The following is a 20,067-nucleotide window of genomic DNA, read 5'->3' as shown; positions in this document are numbered from 1 at the left end:
TGTGCTGACAAGACAAGTTCAGTGCCTGTTTTGTTTCAAGGGTTTCACAAGGTATACAGAAGGTGACACTGAGGCCAATGCAGCACATAATCTGAAGTCAGCAGTAAGGCAGGTGGCAGAAGGGAAATGTCTTCTATTTATCCTCCCTGTCAATTTTTTCTTTACCTGCCTCCCTGTTCCTTCTGTGCTTTCAGAACTCACTATTCTCCCTGTCTCCTTGTCGCTGGATGACTTTTTCTCTCCCTTCCTCTATGTCTGTGTCTGACTGTCTTTCTGCAACCCCCTCCTCTCTCTTGGAGAGGCAGTCTTTGATCTTGCCAGTCCCTGCACAGAGGTAGACAGTGATGCTGTATGGCTTTCTCTGCCTATTAATGTCTTAACTCTTGCTCTGCCTTTGCAGGAGGTCTACTGAGACATCATTCCCTACACTGCACAGTCTAATGGCAGGTCAGGACATCCTGAATCACAAGTCCACTTTGTGTGTATGTCTGTGTGTGTATGTATGTGTATGGAACTGATATTACAGTGTTGGGAACAAAACCTGTTTGCACACTCACACTATGTGGATCTGGACAAATTTGAATGAGGTGAAGAACAGTTTTGAAATTCATATACACTGATATAACTGTAGTAATAGCAATAACACTCTACACTAGTGTCCTCATCATTGACAAACCCACTTAACCACAGTGTCCAGATAATTCACACACAAATTAACCAGTTATAATCTGATGCAAATAATCATTTTGTGGCAATAGGTAAGATTTGATAAAACTGTAATAATATTGAAAAGAGAAACATATGTAAGTTGAGTTATAACTTCATAGAAAATGATTATCATGCAAGCCATGCTATTACTGTGTAGAATTAAAAAAACATATAGCGTAATAGCCTTGCACCCATCACTGCATCCTTAAGTAGAGCTAACTTTTGAATAATTATTGCTCAAGGATATTGGGAAGAAACAAATTTCTCTGTGGCAATGAAATAAACAGGTAAATTAAGATAAATACCACCTACCACAACAGATTGCTTTTCCAGTGTCACATACAAAAAAAGAGAGCACAATAGGTAGCGAGCAGAAGATTTACCAAAACAGCTATGTAATGATGCTCTGCAACATTAACATTTTCCTAAGCTAAAATCAAGCAAAACACAAACATATTTAAATATGGTGCTGTTTACAAATATGTGCATGCATGTGTAGCAGCCTTTTAACATTAACTACTACTAATCTCAGAAAAAACTCAGAATGAACTGTTAGGGGATGAATTGCATTTTGGATAATGGTGCTAGATTTTGACTAGGAAGCAGAACTTGTAGAGTGAAAAAAAGGCAGTATATGTCCATCTTAAGTCTGAAAATGCTGAGGAAATCCTAAATCAGTGGAGCATTCTTCACTAACCCTACATAGAAATGGAGCAGTGGGAACAGAGAGTTGAGAGTTTCCTGTAAATCATTTGTGGCAGAAATTTATTATGACTAACAATAACGGCTCAATGTTAGGCAACGTCTGATGACAGTAGTAATTATGACACATAAAATGGAGAAAATTTGGTGAAAACTGGCAATTTGACCAGGCCCAGCACAATTGCCTTTGGAATGGCTGTATTATTGTTACCATGACGACAAAAGCCCAGTACACTTGCCTTAGGAATGGCTTTATTACTGTTACCCTGGCGACAAAGGCACAGTGCACTTGTCTGTGAAAAGGCTGTGTTATTGTTACCATGACTACAAAGGCCCAGTTACACTTGCCTGTGGAACAACTGTATTATCGTTACCATGACAACAATGGCTCAGTGCACTTTCCTGTAGAACGAGTGTATTATTGATACCATGATGACAAAAGTCCACACTGGAACAGTACCGTGGGTTGTGTTTGAAGGTAGTAACAAATGATCTATCATTGGTTAGACAAAAGACATCTTAAGTCTGATAAACTCAAATAACTCAACACTCCTAGATATTTTTTTTTTTAGATTTGCAGTCATCAGCCACAACCGATGTTGACTCAATTGACATCACTCGAGACAGCCTGACAAATGTTGTGTAGGTCCCTCTGGGTGTGTAAAATCATAGCATTCCCCTTCAATTACAGTGTTAGAAATTGCAAGGATCAGTCAATTAATATCATAATGCGTTGATCATGTATTGCTCAGTTAAAGCCACTAACTGACTGATAAGAAGAGGGTCTTTATTGAAGATATTTGAGATATTCTTGCAGATGAAAACCATACAATTATTGTACATACACAAACTGTATGTACAGTATACTGCATGTGCACAAGCCTACTATTTAATTGGTGTATGTATATAGTTATGAACAGCTCTATGTGAATGGGTAAGAGCATATAATGGAGGTTAATTTGTGTGTGTTTGTGTGTTTCTTTTGTGCATTTTGTTCTGTTGAGAGTTGTCAGCACATGGATATATGTTTAAAAATTAACTCTTAGAAGTCTAGTGGAATGTCATGTGATTTGATCATGCCAGCATGGCGGTAGACTCCTAAGGGTTAACAAAATAATAAAACTTAATTTCAGTAGGGTTGCATAATTTTAGCCAAGGACAACTGAAGGTCATGTTGACCTGCCATTCAGAGAAAAAATAGCAGAGCCAACAAACACAACAGCATTTTTACAGCAAGTTTTATAAGCTGTTTTTTCCTCAACTGTAAGAAATATTTTCATGATAGATTTTAGCTGATTGTTTTCCAAATTCATCCATTAATCCCATTAAAATGTCTGAAAATTGTTAAAAAGATATTCATTATACCATCATACAGCCCACACTGAAGTCAGTTTTCCCTAAGTTTGACCAAGTGGTCACAGTCACATCGAAGATTTTGCACACATGAATTACAATCAGTAATAATCTTAGCATGACTGCTTTCCCCCAGATGTTTGTTTCGAAAAAAAATGTAGATGCAAATGAACAAAATACCATGGATGTCTTATGTCTTAGGTTGCCTTTTCACCCTTCTCCTTCTCCTTTTCCCTGCTGTCTATCTCTCTTTCTTTCCTGGACTGATGGCTCAATTACTATTCCTCACACTCAGACTTCAAAAGTGAACAAAACGGAGTGGGGTTTCTTGATAGTGTTAAAAAAGAAAGACTTTTAATTTTCCCTTACTCCCCCTCTCTGTCTGTCAGAGTTCACTCAACAGCAGTGAATTGTGACATCAGTAATTTAAGAGGTTGCTGGTTTGGAGCTGCGCTTTGAATCGATTCAGTGAACTCAGTACTTAATGACAGAGGAGGGAAAACTTCAGAATGAATGTATGAGGGAATCAATTAGTCATAAAATTTCTATAATAACTGATATGAACAATGTGATGCCAACAAATCTGGGTTGTCTATTAAATATATTATCACCTGATTTCAACAATATTAAATTATAGAAAGTAGCTTGTTCCAACACTTCCAATCATCAGTTTTCTAAATACACATTCTCCTTCTGCCCTGCTTTATGCCTTCATCTCCCCATTTCTGAAGTCCCTCTCTTTCTCTCTCCCCTTAATCCCCTCTTTCCTAAGTGCTTGTTTCCAGCCTCAAACCTCAGGGATCCACACAACTTGATTGTGTTTTGATGTTCTTGTGAAACTTACAAGTGCACTCAGCACTCAAGACCCATAGCATACATTTTCAAGACCCACGACCCAGAGGAAAAGAGACAGAGGAGAAAGGAGAGTATTTACTGCTGTCACTACAGTGTACACAGTCGCAGTCACACAGATGCAGGCAAATCCCTGCATGCTATAATTATGACAGTACAAGAACATAATGTGTACAGACTTAGATTCATTTATTAGTACCTGAATCTTTATGTCTTCATGTCTTGAATCATGACCGTTTGCAGGATTAAAGACTGTACACAGCTTTGTTTTCTAATTTTCATTATAAACTGTGTCTATTGTCTGCATTTTGATTAACTATCCTGATGTTATACTTTATTAGATATGTTTTTGTTTCTCTGTTATTAAGTTACAGTCAAATTGACACAAAAAAGGTTTAGACATCACACAAGCAAGAGTACTGAAGTCTCATATGAGCACTGGCTGAACTTAATAGCACTTCTGCTCAGAGCAAAGCCAGCCCCCTTCACTCACACTGCAATTACTTAGAAAACGGTTCTTATTGTGGCCAGTATGGCCACGTGTAATAATTATAACAACTGTTACTGTTTTCAATTTACATGTGGGCATGTGAGTATTCTTTCCTTTTCTTTAGTTTTAGTTTTTATTTTAACACTGGATAAACTGACAAATTACCAAAGCATAATTATGCGTCATAGCAATTTGTATTTGGAGATTTGACCATTTATTTTGGTCACAGTAGCAAAGTACTTGATCTGGACACAACAGCAGCATAGCAGTTCTGATAGGACAAAAAGGTATGGTTTGAATTTTCCTTTAACAACGATTCAAATATAAAACAAATCTGGGTTATGTATCAACACTGGACAGTCAAAAATGAATTGAAATGGAATAGCTATTTACAGTATATAAAACAAAAGAAGAGTGGACTAATCTTAAGGAATGTGTCAAAGGTCTTTTCAAATCTTCTTTCTTAATAAATGTTTCTCCTATCCGTGTTTCTCCAAAGAGCACCTGCAAATACAGTATTGGTTCGAAGACTGTTTCTTTTCTCTGCCCTTGATTCTGGAAGTGCACAGACTCAATAGTGTTGATGCTGTTAAGACAGAGTGGTGGTGTTTGTGTGTTCATATTTCTCTTTTCTGGGGGTGGATCACAGTGTTGTGACAGGTGGCTGCTGCCCAGAATATCAAAGCTGGACTGAATGAGGCCTTTTTCGCCCTGAAATCAATAAGTATTATATTTGGGGAATAAGACTTTGGGAATTCAATATATTAAAGTTATATTTAATAAATCTTATAACAGACCTACTTTAAATGGTTCTTTGGAAATCCAGTAAGGCTATTAAATGCTATTAACATTCCACATCTTTACATGCAAATCAAACCATAGATAACAAGTTACTGGAAAGGCAAAATGGCTGATTCATTCATGTCCAGCACTATTTTCTTGTTAACAAGCACCAGAAGACTTGAACTTGTTGGGCCAATAAGGAGAATCATGGCTGAACATTAACTGAACTACAGACCGTGGACCTGAAATTAATGTTTAATTGTCTCATGTCTCAGAGGGTCTTTTTCTTTGGACTGTTGTGTCTAATTTCATGCTGCATAGACACACACACACACACACACACACACATACTGTGGGTGCAGCAGAACTGGCTATAGGTGCACATACATGCAGACATTTTTCATGTATTTATATATGAGCAGATGCCCTAACAACAACTTTTGCATGTTTTGCTTTTATAATACGTCTTGAACTTATACATAAAAAACGAAGAAATGTCAGATTAGTTTTTAATGTGTGACAGTAGATATATCAACAAGCAAAGAAACATGAATGTCAGAGCCTTAGGGACAATAACGTCAACGCCCAAGTGTGAAAACATAAACAGACTATTTTGCTGCTTTGCCACATTCATTATGCACAGCTAGTTGGAATGAATAATGCAGGTGACTAAATGGTTCTACAGAAGTAGTTCAATTATCCTCATGAATAATAAATTTATTATTAAAAGGTGCTTGGAGATTTTAGTCACACCATGAGGAATTGAACAATTATTTTGCCAGACTTGTGTGTCAAATGAGCTCCTCTTCAATCACAAAACACCAACATATCAGTTCTCAAGCAGAGAAACATTTTCACAAAGGTGATTACAAGTTCTTCATTTGTAAAGACACAAGTCACACTTGTTCAAGGTAACTGATGCATCTTGAGTCTTTTAAAATAAGAGGTAGCTCAAATTAGCTCAGGAACTAAATGTGACAAAACTGTGAAGAGTCATCTGAAACAGACTAGAAACAATAATTATGTTTCTGTATGCAATAAATTCTTTTCTTTCCTTTTCTCAAATCGTCCACTTGTCTGTCCATCACTGGTCAGAAATAACAATGAGCTTCAAGTTCAAAATTAGCTGCACTTTAGCGTTTCACAGCATCCATCTATCCAGTGTATTCTATTGTACCTGTTTTGAGCATGCAGTGTCAGGTCTGCAATGAAGCGTTGTGTTTGGTAAAAGGCAAGGGAAACCCTTGTCAGGTGATCTTCATATCAACTTCCACGACTAGGAAGCACTTTTTTTTTTTTTTTTGCTTTGGCATGAAGAGAAACTGTGAGAAAAATGTTTAATTTTCAGCATTTTAGGTTATAGTTGTATGTAGTAATAATAGATGGTTTCAAATGCAATGTATAATAACATTTAAGATAAGAATATAAGAACCTTTATTTTTCCCACAGTGTGGAAATTCACATAGTCATAGCAGCAAGTAAGGTACAAAATAAAAAAAATTGAAGCAGAAGAGAAAAATTAAAAACAAAAGTATTTACAATTAAAATCTATTTAAAAATTGAATAACAAAGTAAACTCGTGACAATATTGCACTCTGGTATATTGTATATTTTACATTTTTACAGTCTATCAGAGTGTGAGATCTGCTGTGGGTCTACTAGGAGCAGTGCTGGTTGTACAGTCTGACAGAAGCATGAAGGAAGGACCTGTGGTAGCGCTCCGTCACACGCTTGGGAGGGAGCAGTCTGTCACTGACAGCACTGCCCAGTGCTGCCTGAGTTTCATGCATAGGTAGAGAGTCACTCTCCAGCAGGATGTTAACTTGGCCAACATCCTCCTCTGTCCCACTCCCTGCACTCGGTGTAAGGGACATCTCAGTACAGACCTGGCCTTCTTGATCAGTTTGTTCGGTCTTTTCCTATCTGCAGTCGAGATGCTGCTGCCTCAGTAGACCATTCCAGAAAAAAATAACTGATGCCACCACAGTGTCAACAAAGGTTTTCAGGAGGGTCCCCTGTACACCGAAAAACCTCAGTCTCCTCAGCAAGTACAGCCTGCTCTGCCTTTTCTTATAAGGAGCATTTGTGTTATTTGACAGCATAAGGCCATTAAGTCTTAAATAAAATACAATACAATTAAATAAAATAAAACGTTCAAGTGTGATGGTTGAATGACAAAAAAAGTGCTATTTTTACACAGATTATCATTACGTGTTTCACTTGTTGAAGACAATTTGAGGACAAGTAAGGTTAATCAGGTTAAGTGAAAAGGTAATGGGGTGGAGATAAAATAGCTGGGAGGAAACAAAAAGACACATTGACTCAAATTAGCCTCTAAACTTTAATGACCTTAATAAGCCATAAGAGGAGGGATGGCAGACGAGAAGGTGATAAAATGAATTAAGTTAGACTACAAAAAGAGAGAGATGAAAAAATGTCATTAAAGTGAAGCTAAATCATTTTTTGGCAAAGACCAAGAAGTCTTGCTAGCATCTCTGTGAGGCTATACTTTAAATTAAATGTTAATGCTTTGTACACAAAGTGCAGCAGAAGATGATGAGAATATCGCTTGTTCAAACAAAAGATCATTGGACAAATCAAAATCTCAACTTGATAAGGGTGCTAGATAAAAAATGATCCCCAGAGTTTTACAGTTTATCCTGAGATGGATGTGATATGAATAATTATCAAATTTTGTGACACTCCTTTCAATAGTTATTGAGACTTTTCTTTTAAAATCACAAATGGTAACTTCATAATAGTATGAAAGGAAATGTCAGCGGATCACTGTGGTGGGAACTGTAGAAAAATTTGTGTCAACCTGTCAAGGGACTGTTGAAATGTGTAAAAACACTGACCTGCTTTTGGCCGTATGAAAACTCATCCTCTGGAGACCATGAATGTCTGCACAAAATGTAAAACAACCAACCAATAGACAACCAACACAGGCTCTGATACCAATAATTTACCAGGCATTAGCAGGACCAGGATTTATTGGATGAACTCAGCTGTAAAGCCCCTTACTTGACTTAAATCTAGTGTGCTGTGAGCTGCTGAGTTGTCATTGTTATCGTGTCACATCTTTAACATCTCCCCTGCACAAGTGATACATGGGTCTCAGTATCAAACTGGACTTGAGAATAATCCTCATCAGGACATTTTGCTTTAGAGTAAAAAAGTAATAAAGAGTTGGCATAGCAGTCTTTCATCATTTAATATAGTTTTTCCTTGCACAGCTATTTGGGTTTGTATAAGCAGACTATATACAGGATTGTGCAGACTGCTGAGCCATCCTAAAAATCTGGCTTAAAACCAAGAATTTTAACACAGACAACTACTTGAGTCTGTTTTAAGTGCAGTTTTGTCATTGTATCATTCTGTTATGGATTAATACATAAATGGCTATGGTTTTCTCAAAGAATAGTGTGTGCAGACCTGTAGTTACAAAATACTTTTGAAGGGCATGGAGCCTTTCACATCCCTTAATCACTCAGAGGCTTCAATATCCCACTGGGCCTCTTAGACATCTCTTCAATCCAATTCCTAACCCACAAATCTGGGCTTCCCCTCCTGCCACTGAGATCGATCTTATAACCACAGGTATTCACAGGTGTTTAAATGTGGTCCCGCATCGACTGAAAGCCTTTCTGAGCTTAAGAACAAAGGAAATCAGCTCAGTAGGCAGCAGGAGAGAAAGTATTGCAGTTTATGTGATGTCCTCTAGATGTTTGATATGTCACCTTCTCTTTGCAGTGGAGATGTTGGGTTGAATGCCTAAAACATCCTCTGATGTGTGGAAGGTATAGGATTTACTGTTGCATACAGTAAAAATCTCACTGAGATAAAATAAGAGGAAGATAAATTCAAACTTTCTAAGTCAGACTTCCTGTTTACACAAATTAATTTATTTATTCTGTGCTTAAATTTATAAAATATAAAATTTCACAAATCCACATATTAAAAAAAAAACTATGTAATTATATTTACATGCATGATAATGGCTATGACCAAACTTAAAGCAAAGGCAATGGTTGAATCCTGACTGTCATGTAACAAGTCTGATTTGATTTCGTAGAAAGACAAAGATCAGACTAAGCATAACTAACTGATCTTCAACATTTGTGATATTAATTTATGAATAAATTGAACTGTAATTTATTTTAGTTATATGGTGATGATAGTGACTGATGTGCTCACGACAAGTGTCCTGTTTTGCATGTCTTTGAATTGGTGTATGTATGTTATCTGTATTTTAGTGTGTCTATTTATTTTCATGGCTAACGCTATTCTTCCTGGGGATCATAAAAACATTAACAAAATGTTAATTGTGACCTTTTTGCTTTTGACTAAAATGAAACTTCCCCCTAGGGGAAAATAATGTTTATCATTTAAACACTACACACTTGTAAAAGGGCAGAACGAGCCTAGAATGAATATCAAACTTAATATGCACATGACTTCATTTTCATATGGGACATTTTCTTTCAGGTCATATCCAGATTTTTCAAACATATCAATTATAATTCTCTAAGGAATGATTGCTAATAGAAAATTGCAACTGTTAGATTGCGGTTATGGCTCATAATGGAGACCATTTTGTCATATTAAAATAAGTCCAATCTCTAAAATGAATGAAGATATATCCAAAACAAAGGGAGAGAATAGGTGATATAAACTTCAGCTACAGCTAAACTGCAGTGACAATGCTAACATGTCTTATTTAGCTTATATTTAGTTGGTTAGCATGCTGACATTTGCCAAATAGCACTAAAGATGAGAAGTAAAAGTACAAGTAAGGCCAATAGAAATGCCACTAGCAGGTATTTGCTCATAAACTACAGTACTGAGGAAGGTTAAAAAGTTTGACCTACTAGTGGTGTTAAACAAAAAGTCACAGGATCACCAAAGTCATTACACTTCCTCTGGCCTTATGAATGTCTTTAAAACAAATCATTGGCAATTCATCCAGTGACCACTGAGATTTTTCAGTCTAGACCAACAAATGTGCTGGAATAAGCAACCAACAAATTACCCCTGATATGCCTATAAGTTTTAGAAACACCTAAAACCTGGTCTGCAGAGGAACCACATAGCTAAATGTCCTCATTTGTACATGAAGCCACTTGTCATAATCTAGAAGGAATTGACAGTCGTGTCTGCACACTGATTTCAAACAAGTTCATGCATAGTAAATTTCTGAATCACTTAGCTGGAAATTAAATTAGTCTCCCTAAATGCATTATAATTCTGGTACACAAGTAATAATTATTTATGCAGCACCAGTCAGTAACCTCTTTCCTGCCCTTTACACACACATATACACATTTTAAATGACTGTACTGTGACCTGTGACTCTGTTTCCCACCTTTCCTCTTATCATAGCCAATAAAATATGACTATTTGTCTGTGCTTCTACAGTATGTCTGCTTCTGAAATGTCTCACTTGTCCTTTTCTCCTTACTGAGCTTTACTCTTCCTTTCTCTAGTGCCACTTCTTCTTCCCTGTCCTCACGCTTCTGCATGAACAGTTCCATGTCAGCCCTTAATTGTGTTTTGATGTTCCTCCAGACCTGCAATTGAGCTCCATTCTCACCAGCCAAAACAGAACAGCTATTTGACATTGTGAGATTCCCCACCCTCTTTCTCCCACAGTTTCTAGTGTTTTCCTTCCTCCTCCTACTTTTCTCTATCTATCTATCTATCTATCTATCTATCTATCTATCTATCTATCTATCTATCTATCTATCTATCTATCTATCTATCTATCTATCTATCTATCTATCTATCTATCTATCTATCTATCTATCTATCTATCTATCTATCTATCTATCTATCTGTCTCTGTCTGTCTGTCTGTCCTTGAAGACTTCAGAGTGTGCAATGGGGCAGTAACATCAATGTTGGATGAGACTAAAGATGTCCTTTCCCCTCAGGGGCCAATGTCCCATGTAATCACTGTTACTTATGAGACAAACACACACATACACACACTACTAGTCTGTCCTAACACTCAGCTAAGCTCAGCTCAGGGAGTAAATATTTGTGCTGTGCAAGCTCTAGACAGAGGCAGGCTCCTCACCTCAGCACTGTGCCACCAAATCATGAAATATTCAGAGCAAGAGATGGGAGGTGGGGAGAGAACGAGCGAGTGAGAGGATAAAAGAGAGAGAGAAAAGAGGGAGCGGAAAAGAGAGGTCACACATAACAGAATAAGATGGACGGAAGGGAAAAAAGTGTGTGGCTCTTGGTGGCTTGTTGCTACAGAAGAAGATCTGAAGGAAAGGACTGGATTGTTTGTGGAGAGGAAGAGAAAAGGGGAAAAAAACAAACAAACAAAAAAAAAGCATGGGGAGGTGTTGAGGGAGCCAGAGGGAATGAACAAGGTTGAAAGCTGAGGACTGAGAGAGAAAATGAAGCACAGAGAGGAGAGAGGTTGAAAACTGGGAGAGGACAGAAAGAAGGCAACAGAGCAGAGAAGTAGATGAGGGCTATGTACTTTAAACATGGGGGACAAATAAAGATGTAGACTGGCAGGCAGACAAAATCAGGAATAATCAGGTAGCACCAGGTGGGGTGTCCTGTAGCAGAGGAGGTGTATAGGAGGAAATGGATTGCAGAAAATGATGCTCTAAAGTTCTTTTCGATCCCTGTCAGAATGAACCTGAAGAGCAATAATCCTGATCTAGAACCTAATGATGGCTTTTTTTTTGATAGGTTCTTGTCAGTTCATTCTGTGTCTTTAAATAACAATCACATTATTTTCTTTTTCTGATACTTAATTCTATTGGACGTGGCAACTCTAGCTTAAACAACAGTTCCAACCCAAATCTAGTTCATTTTAAAACTGTTTTGGCAGAATATGTTTTTATGTGTTATTCTGTTTTTTGTCATATTAAACACTGGTCAGAGACTGGCAATTTAACATTCCCACCCACTTCTCACAGTGATTGGCCAGGTGTGTTATGGGGAAAATTTGTTTTTCATTGTTTATACAACATTAATTCAAATCATTTTGTTCCTTTTCACATTTACAAACAAATGCGCCAGTATAATTTCACTCCCAGACATGTAAGCATGTATGTGTTAACCCAATTTGAATGATTAGTATCTTGATGTGGCCATTCAAAACAAGTAGAAATACTTTTGCATTCAGATGATACACTGTTTGCTTCAAGCATACCTCAAGCCGTTAGTCTTGTTTTTCTGATGTTCAGTACCGCATATAGAAGCAACTCACATTGGTAGTGAATTTGTAAACGAAAGTGAAACAACAACACTTTTCACAAAATTACTGGTGGTCATCATTGCACAGGAAAAACAGCCTCTGTGTTTCAATATCTGGAGTGATGAGATGTACCGCTTTTCATTTCAAAGATGGACACATCCAGGTGGGTGGATTTAAAATGATTGTTAGCCACTGGAAAAAGGGAGAAAATCAACTTGCCAGTGAAGTATTGTTAGCCTAGAACAGAGCATGGATCTGTATATAAACTTGCAGTTTGAACAACTATTCCAAGTGTCCTTCATACAGCTATTTTTTTAGTTTTTCTGTTCATTTGCTGTACGGTGTGCCTTTTGAAGTGCATTTTATAAGCAGGAACAGTGAGAAGATGTATTGTGCCATATCTTTACTTTATAACTCATTTCAAGGAAAAGTAGTAAAGAAGGCAACAAATAATACCATGGAAAAAATAAATTAATTTAAAATGAATTGCCCTTCATTTATTTATTTCTTTTGTCATAGCTTTTGAGCAACATGAAAAAGATCATTTTAGACCCTTTTTAAAGACAGTGTAGGACAAAGTCCTGAGAAGTGAGAAGTATGCAAACTGTTTTCAAATGATTTAGATGGGTTTGTTATAATGTTCATTAAAATAACTGATCATCCATGCATGATGGAGCTGGTGTGCACCATCCCTGTTAATTTTCTCCCTGCATGGCCCCTTCAGCAGGAATCCACAGATGTCCTTTTTGCTTGATTATGGAAGCATCCATTCTAAGATGATTTGCAGTTCCAACAATACAACATTCTGTGCTAGCCATTAAGATCTAAAATAACTTACAGTACAACAAGAGCTACATGATATTTATTTACACTTACATGCATGCATCTAGCAAATGTTTTTGCCCAAAACAACTTACAATATGTATGGTGGAAGTGCTATCCATTTGGCACAATGCTGAAAGCTCCCATTAGAACACAAAACTATGTCAAGGCTGTGAAAAGTGTGGACATACTTTAACACCACTAATACAAAAGACTGTTGCACAAAGACAGAATCAAACATATGGAAATTAGTTAAGCTACTTTCACTTTGCAGGAGGTTAAAGATTGAAATTGACAACCATGATCAGTAACCCCTTGTCTTGAGTATTTCAAACAGTGGGCAGAAAGAGAAAGACAAAACTGAAAACAAAATTTGAAACTATTTAGTAGAGACAAACCTTTAGAGTTGATTTCTGACCGTCTTTGCTGCACAGATAGCACAAAAATACTCCCAATTTAAGTATTGAACACACCAAGACTTTTTTAGCCAAGCAAGGCAAAAATGATCGCTGTCCATGGTGCTGAAATGGTGTCTTACACTCACTGCCCACTGATGTGGATTGAATTTACATGTAAATTCCATTTTAAGTAATATAAAATAAACCTTTAGCTTCATCTATAGTTTTGCCTCTGTTGTCCAGCTTTGTGCTGTGATGTGACAGCATCAACTCAAAAATTAATTATCCACAATATGCATTAAAGTTAAGTTAAATGCAGCCTCAGAAAACAAGAAGGCTATGAAAGAAAAGATTTGTATATGGGGGAAACCTTGAAAGAAGCAAGGCTCCAATTGGGTTGCCTACTTTGCTGATGGCCCAGCCCTGATGCGCAGCCTGGAAGAGAAAAAAGTTTCAGCACAACATTAACATTAAAACTGTTGCAGCTCAGGAAGGCAACAAAGTTATACTCAGTAATCATCTTGGTGATCTGCATTTGGTGGGTCTCAATAAAATCTCTTTCCTGTACAGTCCAGTATAGCTTCTACCATTGTAGTAAACTTGACATACTGGTGTAATTCAGGTAACACCATCTTTTTCTGTTGCTCAAGACGTTCAGTGTTCACATCTTGAGAGAAGATGCTTCTGTAGGGTGCATCAGAGGAGGTCTAAATTCATTTGTACCTGTGGCTGGAGGGTAAAGAGGGTGGGATGGAAGGCTCCAGGACCGCTGGTCCCGGTGGGATGGGAGGGATCTTTCATGATGTTGAGGGCCTTGCATTTATTCCTTCTCCCTGACTGTGGATCCTAGTGGACTTCTATTAACAGTCATCTCCACAATCATGTTACAGATCACAGCTCACAGACCATTAGTCAGGACAGGTAGGGGTGTTTAAAGCAGTAATGAAACTCAGGATCTGCTTTAACCAAAAATCAATTACAATGCAAAGGTATTAGGTGGATTTATTTCTAAACAGCAGGCACCATATATACCATACCAATATTGACCATAATCAATATGAATACACAAGCACATAAGGGATTAGATGGTAATCCATGTGTCCTTTTATTATGGCAGGTTTAATATTCTGTGGTTTGTCCTGAGCTCTTCAATCAAATAACTGTTGGCAAACATAAGGAGAATTGATGGAAATCTCCAAAAACTGAATAATATGAATGCATTACTCCACTATGTCAATGAACTATAGAAAGTATGTGTGTGAGTCCACCTTCAACCCACCATGCCCTATATCAAGTTATACTAGTCTATATTTGGGTGTCTGCTTGCCTTCCTCCTCTTCCACCGTAAATAGAAACTATCCCAGACACATTACTATTCCTACAGCATAATCCAATGCAGGTATAACCTACATCATAGTACAGAAGTGATACAGCGATCTAATAATGGCTTCATATTTTCTTCGTCTCCCAAGCGTCCCCCCAGAATCAATAACTGAGCAGAGCCCCCACATTCCGTCTGGTAAAACGACCGACCCGCGCGTTTTCCATGATGTAAAGAGCAATGAGGTGAAATATCAGAAAAACGAAGTTAGATTTGTACGCATGGACTTTGCTCCTATCTCTGTCTGTGATGTAAAAAATGGGCTCCTCTGCCTGCGCCAGAGCATCCCTCCTATCCTGAGAAAAGAGAGACAGAAGAAGATACACGCAGTGATTCGGGAGACACAGAGGGATGCACTGGCTGAAAGTGAAGCGGGAAGTCCGGGATTTTCCCTTTTCTCTCTCGTTTTGGGTTAAAAAACGTTAAATGACAATAGGCTGACTTTACCACAAACATTCATCGCTTTTGGACACTTTTAGCACAGTCTGCGTCTGCCGACGTCGACCTGTCCCTGTTTTAAGGTGTTTTTTTAAACTTGCTACCGCACAACTCGTCGGGTTTTCGTGCGCAATGGCTGGCTGTTGGTATTGTCTGTCTCCTTGTCTCCACACGGTGTAATTGCTTGGCTAAAAAAAAGACTGGATGCTTGGCTAAAAAAAAAAAAAAAAAAAAAAAAAAATCCAACAATGACCTTCTGAGTCTGGATACTGGAGAAGGTTTCTGTTGCCTCTTTCATGAATGCTCTTTACCTTTTCATTTTGGGGGTCAATTTCGGAGTCTGTGAAACGCTTTAGTTCAGAGCGCACCTGTGTCTGACTCAACGATGTGCTCCAGGGAGAAATACTGTGTGTTTTTGTTCTTGCTCAAAAGTATCCTGTCGGACCCGGGGACCTCAAACCAAGGTGAGTGTAACGGGGCGGCACTGCATCTCACAACACACTCAGAACAACTGATGCAGTAAATCTGACTATTTCAAAGTCTATGGATCCTCTCTCCTCATTACGCACTCTTGACACAGGGCAAAATAATGTGTGCAGTGCAGCCTCGATCGCTGTGTGCAAATATAGAAATCTGAGTGTCTTACGTGTATGATGAGTAGTGCAGTGTAGTCTTTTCACAAATGACAGCACTAGGCCGTTTCAATAAGATAATTTCCCCAGGGTTACAAAAGGGTTTGAAACTTGAAGTGTCTTGTATTTTCCATCTAATATTAGTTTGTTAAGTGAATAATGAAATGCAGACTCTCAGTTTTAATATGATATCACAGTGGATCTATCTACAATCTGTCAGCAACGACAGGAAACACCGAAATATTCACATGACAGCCCCAGAATTTTGGCTCTATCATGAGGTGTCAGTCATAGTTTCAGTAGATTTATCTGTTGTCCTTGTCTCTTGCAACACATATGATCTTTGAACATGGCAGTGAAATTGTTTTAGTACTTTTTACACTGTGTCATAGTAGATTGACTTGCTCTCAATTTTACAAAGATCCATTTACAGCCTCCAATTGCATGTGGAACTGTCAGTTTGATGGTTGAACCTGGAGGTGTCAGCCTCTTGGTTTTAGCAGGAGCTGGCAGTATCCGTATGCCTCACCACTGATACTGTAGGCCTGTACCTTACTGCAACATGCTTAGTAATGATAATTGTTTTTGAGTTACTTTTTCAAGTAACTTTAGTTACTCAGAATATATCATATCATAATGCCTTAAAATGAATGCAAAAAAATGATAAATGCTAATTTGTTGCTTGAACCAAGAGATTGGTAGATCTATTTGGATTCCTAATCAGTGACATGTAGTGTTTACCACACATATTTTAAAGGCTGAACTTGGCAATAATTTAGTAACTTTTCTAACCCAGTGAATCTAATGTGATATTTTTTCAGAATTTTACAAAAACACTTCTGATAATGCTCAACGTACAAAAAATATGTTTAACAAACTGAATGTAGCCATGGAACTCATTTTCATTTTCTTACATTTTCAACTCTCTTCATCTCAAAATACAACATTTAAATAAATCTGCACTGAAACACACAATGCTGTAAAATGCTGTATTGACACTGCTGTCGACCTCCAAAATCTAAATGCACAGAAACAATGCTGCAGCTATAGGGGCCACTGACTGTTACAGTAAATGTCAGCCTCTGGCACACTCTGTCACCTGTACTGGTACTTTTGAGTTGCCTGTCTATTTCTGACTGTATTCATACATTCATGGCTGAAAATACAGACTCTGGCCTGTACAGTCCCCCATGAGGACTCCTCACAGGCACTTGTGATTATATTATGCAATGGATGACATTAAATGTATCAGAACAATTTCTCACTTTTCAAAATTCATTCCCAGTCACATGGACAGTGTGTGCAGTTGCATATGTATGAGAAACACAGGACACAATAATGTTATCTCCCCCAGTTACACTCATAAGTCACTTGGGTACATAGCTGCAATAATGTAATCTCATCTTTACATCTTCTACTTTGCACATTTGCAGAGGTCAGTTTAATTTTCTTTCCTGAATGTGTAATGTTTAGGATACACATTTTCAAATGCAACAGGAGCGCCAAATGTCAAAATCTCCTTCACTTCATTTTTCTGTGTGTCTTGTGTGTGTGTGTGGGTGTCTTTGTGTGTGTACTCAGTTTTCCCCACAGGACATCTGTCTGCTTATGGTAGCGACAGGCTTGAAGGGGATGGGATGAACACGGGGGAAATGTGAAAAAAAAAAAAAACTGACAACGTGAGGAGTTTAAAATATAGTAAGAACAAGCTAATGTATCTTAGCCAGGTGCAATTTATCTGAGGGAGCTTTGTAATGAATGTGAATCACTTGTGTATGTCCTCTAGGACCAAGAGAAACTGAGAGAGATATGTAACTTAAATATAACAGGGTATGCATTGGTCATTTAGGGTTGAAAATAAAAGGTAATTTTGTACAAGGAATGTCCAAAATAATAGCAGTCTTTAATTTAAAGTTGTCTTGTCTATCCAATATCTTAAAGTGAACTGATCTCTAAACTCCCATCCCTGTTAGTTATTGTTGCTGCAGTGAAGCGTTCCACTCTGACACAGAACATATGCAGTTTCTAATGTTATTGATGGCAGTTTTACCATTGAAATTCTCAGTAATATTTGAAATAATGGGCCATTCCTTTCAGAAAAAAACAGGCTTCTGATTCCTAGGCAGTGACTGGTAATTTTAATGATGGATTGACAACTGTCTCAACTTCACAACTGGAAGATTTTATTGGCAAAGTTCTGACTCATTAAGTTAAACATTGGCACAATTAGTTGCCCAGTATTCTTAAAGCCTAAAGCTGCGTGTCCCAGGTAAAAAGTCAACATCCTGATCAGGTGAAGAACCAGAATTTGTATTGTACTGTGGAGTTAGTCGAAATATTATGAGCAGCAAAAATGTATCCTGAAACTGTTATTTGCAGAATAACCTGTGCAGATGCTCAGATTGCTTAATTGGACTTTAAAACAGTGGGATATAATTTTGAATATTAAAAGAGGAAAGACCAATCAATGTGTTTGCCGAAAACACTATCTCAAGTGACATTGTTTGGGTTGCTGGAGTGTAAACTTCCTCAAATTCAATAAACAGCAGGGCAGAGCTGCCAATATTAGTGTAAACTCTAATAGCTACCAGGAGAAACACTAAACAGTTTCTAAACTATTGTAGTTGGCCAACAATATCCTCAATGGACTTAATGGTAACTTCAGGGTATTTTATTCGGCTAATTAGCCAGACATGCTAACATATACAGATAATGTCTTGTGATCTTGGTTTTCGAAAGACCAAACAAACAAACTAAAAGCAAAATCGACAGCACTTTCCAAGCTTGTAGTAATGGTCTTAATAGTGTCCCTAGAGACATTGGCACAGTGTGTGAAAATCATGACATTTAGGAAGGACATTTGTAACTATTCTAATAACAAACAATTCAAAGGAGGGTCACAACAGTATGTTTTGAAAGCGCATGAAAATGCATTTAGATGAGGACTGTATTTTTTTAGTACTCTGGTCTAATATGATTGTTAATTTAATATTTATCTTTTAGCAGATTTTTCCACAGCCTTTTTCATCAAAGCCCTAGACATTCACGGCTGAACGTCACATCTCGACAGTAGAGGCCAGTTCAACAATTCTAGGGGTCGTGGCTAATTCACTGTAGAAGTTTGCAAACAGCAGAAAGTTCAGCAAAGTTGACTTTAGAGAAAAGTTTTATGGATTTTGATAAAATCAAGTAATGATGTCATCAGTCACTTGCGTAGTGGATGTAGATCATTACAGCAGTGACATTAAGGCAAATATTAATATGAGGATGCCTCATCATTTTGTCACGATCAGGTGAATTAGATGCTCTTGTTACCTTTTATTTTTATCTCATACAAAAAATAATGAGATTCTCCCAGTGGCTTTCTGAAACCACATCCAGAAACCTGAAAAAAGACAAGGCCCTTATAGAAATGTCTGTCTCTCTGGGGGATCTCAGCCAAGTACTTGTCTACTTGAATATCCCCAGCCAAATACTTATATAATTGAGGATCCAGACTTAATGTCTGCCTTTTTGAATGTTTGAGAGCCTCTGTCAGAGGACATAAGATATATACAAAAAGTTTTCTTTCTGGCTCAGGGCCAGGTTTCAGCAATTTTCTGCAAAAGGCTTCTCAGTAAAGGCGGTGTTGTTGTCAATTAAAAAATATATCTGTGATACGTGTGTTCACGTGTGACTGAACAGAGACTATGTTGTTAGAAATTCAACACTGCAGGAATGATGGTTTAAATAAAACTATTGTGTCACAAGTGGTGGTCCTATGTGGAGGTACATGCTGGAACTACTTCTTGGCGAACAAGCTGGGCACAGTCTTGTTGTCACAGTGAGGCTGCCTGACAACAAGTGTGGGAGAAAGCCAACAAGCATATTTCCCAAAATGTCCATTAAGATAGAAAACATTTTATAAATTATCATTGAAAACATAATTTACATCATTACCAAGTTCTTCTATTTTAATACTTAATTGAAGGTGTACTGTGTAGTTTTATTGCAAACAAACAAAAGTGTATTTAAGTTTTACCCCATGTGAATACTTGGTGTCTAATAAACATGTTGCAGTTGTGTCATCACAAAACATTTGCAAAGCTGATTTTTCAAAATTATTTTAAATCTAGTAATTATATCTATTCACACTATGAACTAGCTTGCTGTCTCCTTCTTGCCTGCCTTTGTTGGTACATTGCAGCAAACCATAATGTGTTACCACCAGCTGCACATCAGTGCAGTCATGACAATCACATAGTCACTGATTACGTGGCTTGTTATGGGAGCCTCACGGCTACA

At 37.6% G+C, this 20,067-nt stretch overlaps 1 protein-coding gene across 2 annotated transcripts in view; it reads left to right on the top strand.

The window, feature by feature from the left end:
* The first annotated feature begins 15,536 nt into the window (after window positions 1-15,536).
* Window positions 15,537-20,067, top strand: part of LOC113137862 (ephrin type-A receptor 6-like) — a 54,977-nt gene continuing 50,446 nt past the window's right edge. For both annotated transcript variants that reach the window (XM_026319783.1, XM_026319782.1), the window contains exon 1: window positions 15,537-15,615. In XM_026319783.1, coding sequence (XP_026175568.1) covers window positions 15,537-15,615 — 79 coding nt within the window. The remainder of the gene's footprint in view (window positions 15,616-20,067) is intronic.

The sequence above is a fragment of the Mastacembelus armatus genome, chromosome 3 (genome assembly GCF_900324485.2).
Source record: "Mastacembelus armatus chromosome 3, fMasArm1.2, whole genome shotgun sequence".
Lineage (NCBI taxonomy): Eukaryota > Metazoa > Chordata > Actinopteri > Synbranchiformes > Mastacembelidae > Mastacembelus > Mastacembelus armatus.
Note: the sequence above shows the minus strand (reverse complement) of the source record. Positions and strands in the feature narration are given on the sequence as shown.